General features: G+C 39.4%; 1 protein-coding gene across 1 annotated transcript; it reads left to right on the top strand.

Moving 5' to 3' along the window:
* The first annotated feature begins 1,045 nt into the window (after positions 1-1,045).
* Positions 1,046-3,983, top strand: LOC142167127 (uncharacterized). Its single transcript, XM_075227283.1, has 4 exons — positions 1,046-1,262; positions 2,555-2,653; positions 3,214-3,338; positions 3,480-3,983. The coding sequence occupies exons 1-4, from the start codon at positions 1,046-1,048 to the stop codon at positions 3,981-3,983; spliced, it is 945 nt and encodes a 314-aa protein (XP_075083384.1).
* The last annotated feature ends 315 nt before the right edge of the window (positions 3,984-4,298 follow it).

The raw sequence follows: 4,298 nt of genomic DNA, 5'->3' as shown, positions 1-4,298 counted from the left end.
AGGATGACAAGACTTATCTTCAGGTTGTCAATATCGCTACGTGTAAGGAGGCTTTTGATAAAATCGTCAGGGAAGCTAGATATAACAGTAAGAAGGCTAGAACAACATGTATTTATAGTGAATTTTTAGTTGGGGGTAAGAACATGAATCATTTAGCTCACATTCAATCAATGGCTCACTCATCTCCTTATCCAGCTCCACTCAGACATGGCCAGCAGAGTAAGGGTCAGGCCCCTCAGGGGAAAAGTTAAACTGGTCAGGGCCAACCTCAGTTTTCCTATCCTATATGTCCTTCATGCAGCAAAGCACATCCAGGGAAATGCCTTTTAGGTCAGAAAGGTTGTTAGCACTGCCATGATCCGGGTCATATTAAGAGAGACTGTCCACTTCTTGGACAAGCTCCGGGGAAAACTTCAACCAGACATGCAACATTCATGGGTAATTCTATAGTTGCACCTCCTTCAGTTCGGGGATATAATACTCATACTGGGCGTGGTGCCAATAGAGGTGGAGCTCAGGGAGGAGGCGGACTAGCCAGATTCTATGCAGTTCTAGACAAGCAGAATGCTGAGGCGTCTCATATAGTTATTACAAGTATTCTCTCGGTTTGTCGTCATCTTGCTTATGTATTAGTTGATCCTAGTTCAACTTTCTCTTATGTGTCTCCTTATTTTTGTGTCGGGTTTGGAAAAACACGAGAAAAATTAGGGGTTCCGTTTGAGGTTTCCACACCTATAGGGGAATCTGTTAAAGTTAAGTATATATTCAGAAACTGAATCATCATAATTCAGGGCCGAGAAACATTAGCCGATTTGAACTTGTTAGATATGGTAGACTTTGACATCATAGCTGGCATGGACTGATTATCTTCTTGTCATGCTACAATTGATTGCCATGCGAAGACGGTTAAATTCTTATTTATTGGGAAGATCCAATTATAATTAGAGGTGAAGTGGGTACGTCTGTGGGTAAGTTTATTTCTTACCTTAAGGCAAGAAAACTAGTGAGCAACGGGTGTTTGGCGTATCTAGCACATGTGCAAGATATGAAAGTTGGCTCCCTAGTACTTGAATCAGTACTGATTGTGAAAGAGGTTTCAGACGTGTTCTCGGATGATCTCCCAGGGATACCCCCAAATATGGAGATTGAGTTTGGCATAGACACATTGCCAGGAACTCAACCAATCTCGATTCCTCCTTACAGAATGGCTCCATCTGAGCTAAATGAACTTAAGAAGCAGTTGCAAGACCTCTTAGATAAAGGTTTTATTCGACCTAGTGTTTCACCCTGGGGTACTCCAGTGTTGTTTGTGAAGAAAAAAGATGGTTCCCTACAGATGTGTATAGATTACTGTCAGCTGAATAAGGTTACTATCAAAAATAAATATCCACTGCCCATGATAGATGACTTATTTGATCAGTTGCAGGGAGCCATGTATTTCTCATAAATAGATCTGAGATCGGCATACCATCAGTTAAAAATCAGAGAAGCATACATCCCGAAAATAGCTTTCAGAACTTGGTACGATCACTATGAATTTTTAATGATGTCCTTTGGGTTGACCAATGCACCAACACCGTTTATGGACTTAATGAACATAGTCTTCAAGCCTTTATTAGATACCTTTGTCATAGTATTTATCAATGATATTTTGGTATATTCTCATAGCCATAAAGAGCATGAGAATCATTTGAGAACAGTTCTCCAAATACTCAAGGACCGTCAACTTTATGCCAAATTTTCTAAATATGAATTTTGGCTCGATACAGTTATATTTTTGGTACACGTGGTCTCGAAAGAAGGCATTAGAGTAGACCCACAGAAAATAGAAGCAGTTAAGAGTTGGCCTAGGCCGATGACCCCTATAGAGATTTGCAGTTTCTAGGGTTGGCAGGTTACTACCGCTGTTTTGAAGAAGGGTTCTCTTCAGTAGCTTCCCCGTTGAAAAGTTAACTGAGAAAAATGTGAAGTTCCAATGGTCTGAAGCTTGTGAGAAAAGTTTTCAAGAACTCAGGAACAAGTTGACTACAGCCCCAATCCTGACTCTACCTACCCCTTCAGGTAAATTTGTGATCTATTGTGATGCTTCCAGAGTAGGGTTAGGGTGTGTTCTTTTGCATAATGACAAGGTAATTGCTTATGCTTCTAGGTAGTTAAGGAATTATAAGATAAATTACCCTACCCACGATCTTGAGCTAGCAACAGTTTTTTTTGGTCTAAAAATATGGCGTCACTAACTTTATGGAGAGCAATGTGAAATTTATACAGATCACAAAAGTTTGCAGTATATATTCAAGCAGAAAGAGTTGAATCTGAGATAACGCAGGTGGTTGGAGTTGCTTAAAGATTATGATTGTAATTTCCTTTACCATCCCGGCAAAGCGAATGTGGTTGTTGATGCTCTGAGCAGAAGATCCATAGGGAGTTTGACCAGTCTGTGTGTGGTCGAACGTCCAATAGTTAAGGAAGCCCAACAAATAGCTAGCCAAGGGTTTCATCTCGATGAGAAGTATGATGGAAGGTTGATAACAAGTATGTGTGCTAACTTTAGTAGAGCAAGTTAAAGCCAAACAATTTGATGACCCTAGCTTGATTAAGATCAAGGAAGGTGTCCTCATTGGCAAGATTAAGAATTTTGCACTTGATGAGAATGGTGTGATGAGACTTGATGACCACTTATGCGTGCCAAATGTAGAAAATCTTCGAAGAAAAATTATGGTAGAAGCTCATAGCTCCAGATATTCAATACATCCAGGTTCTACAAAAATATATCATGATTTGAAGGATATTTATTAATGGGATAATATGAAGCGAGATATTGCAGATTTTCTATCGCGGCGCCTAAACTTCCAGCAAGTAAAAGCTAAACATCAGAGACCAGGCGGCTTAGCTCAAGTCATTAAAATACCAGAATGGAAATGGGAACATAAATATGGATTTTGTGGTTGGTTTTCCGCAAACTTTTAAGAAACACGACTCTATTTCGGTCATAGTAGACCGACTCACTAAGTCAGCTCACTTTTTTCAGTCAAAACAACCTACACAACACCCAATATGCAACATTATACATAAAAGAAATTATTCGGTTGCATAGTTTTCCTGTGTCCATTATTTATGACAGGGGTGCTCATTTTACTACCAAGTTCTAGAAGAGTTTTCAGGAAGGTCTCGGTACCCGAATTAATCTAAGTACGGTATTTCACCCTCAAACAGATGGGCAGGACGAGAGGACAATTCAAACTTTAGAAGATATGTTACGAGAACGTGTTCTCGATTTTAAAGAAAACTGGGATGATCATCTGCCTTTGATTGGGTTCGCATATAATAACAGTTATCAAGTAAGTATTCAGATGGCCCCATTTGAAGCCCCATATGGGAGGATGTGTCGTTCGCCTAGAGGATGATTTGAGATAGGTGGAACGAAACTTATTGGGCCAAATATAGTACAAGATGCATTGAAAAAGGTGAAACTAATTCAGGAACGACTTAAAATAGCTCAAAGCCGACAAAAGTCATACACGGATATAAGACACCGCGATATTGATTTCAAAGTGGGTGACTATGTATTTTTAAAGGTGTCTCCAATGAAGGGCATCATGAGGTTTGGTAGAAAAGGGAAGCTTAGCCCGAGATATATAGGACTTTATCCGATTCTTGAAAGGATTGGGCTTGTAGCGTATCGTCTAGCTTTACCTCCAGAGTTATCGTCAGTGCATATAATTTTTTATGTGTCCATGCTGAAAAAGTACTTTCACGACCCGAGTCATGTAATTGATAGGCAGAACATAGAGTTTGATGATACTCTGTCATATGAGGAGGTTCCTGTAGCTATAATAGACAGGCAGGTTCGTAAACTTCGAACCAAAGATGTTGCTTCGGTAAAAGTAATATGGAGCAACCATTCAGCTGAGGAAGCTACGTGGGAGCCAGAGGAAACCATGCAGGAAAAGTATCCCTATTTGTTCGAGATTTCAGGTACATAATTCATTTAATGCTTTAAAATAATTAGATTGGTAAGGTATGAGATATTTGTGCTTATAGTGATATAAAATGGCTTTAGCGGGTATACTGGTATGCCTTAATATTATATTTTATTGGATTGAGTAGCTGGAGGTACGAAATGTTATTGTTGGGTTGCTTGGACAGGTTGAAAATTTTGGATAGCTCCAGTTACAAAGGAACCTCTGTCGAAATTTTTGGAAATTTTAGGAGTTAGTCAAATTTTGGGGTCCTAAGATCTTTCTTTTAGACTAAAGAATAATTACGACACAACATTCGAGGACGAATGTTTCTAAGCG

Source organism: Nicotiana tabacum, chromosome 12, assembly GCF_000715075.1.
Source record: "Nicotiana tabacum cultivar K326 chromosome 12, ASM71507v2, whole genome shotgun sequence".
NCBI classification, from domain to species: Eukaryota; Viridiplantae; Streptophyta; class Magnoliopsida; order Solanales; family Solanaceae; genus Nicotiana; species Nicotiana tabacum.
The sequence above is the reverse complement of the archived record's forward strand: the minus strand, read 5'-3'. Positions and strand labels throughout refer to the sequence as shown.

Excerpts from the sequence above, each read along its gene's own strand:
- LOC142167127 (XM_075227283.1), top strand. The coding sequence starts at position 1,046 with ATGAAAGTTGGCTCCCTAGTACTTGAATCAGTACTGATTGTGAAAGAG. Across the intron at positions 2,654-3,213 it reads TTTTGCACTTGATGAGAATG|ATGGGCAGGACGAGAGGACA; the intron begins GTGTGATGAGAC and ends ACCCTCAAACAG. Across the intron at positions 3,339-3,479 it reads CATATAATAACAGTTATCAA|GAACGACTTAAAATAGCTCA; the intron begins GTAAGTATTCAG and ends AAACTAATTCAG.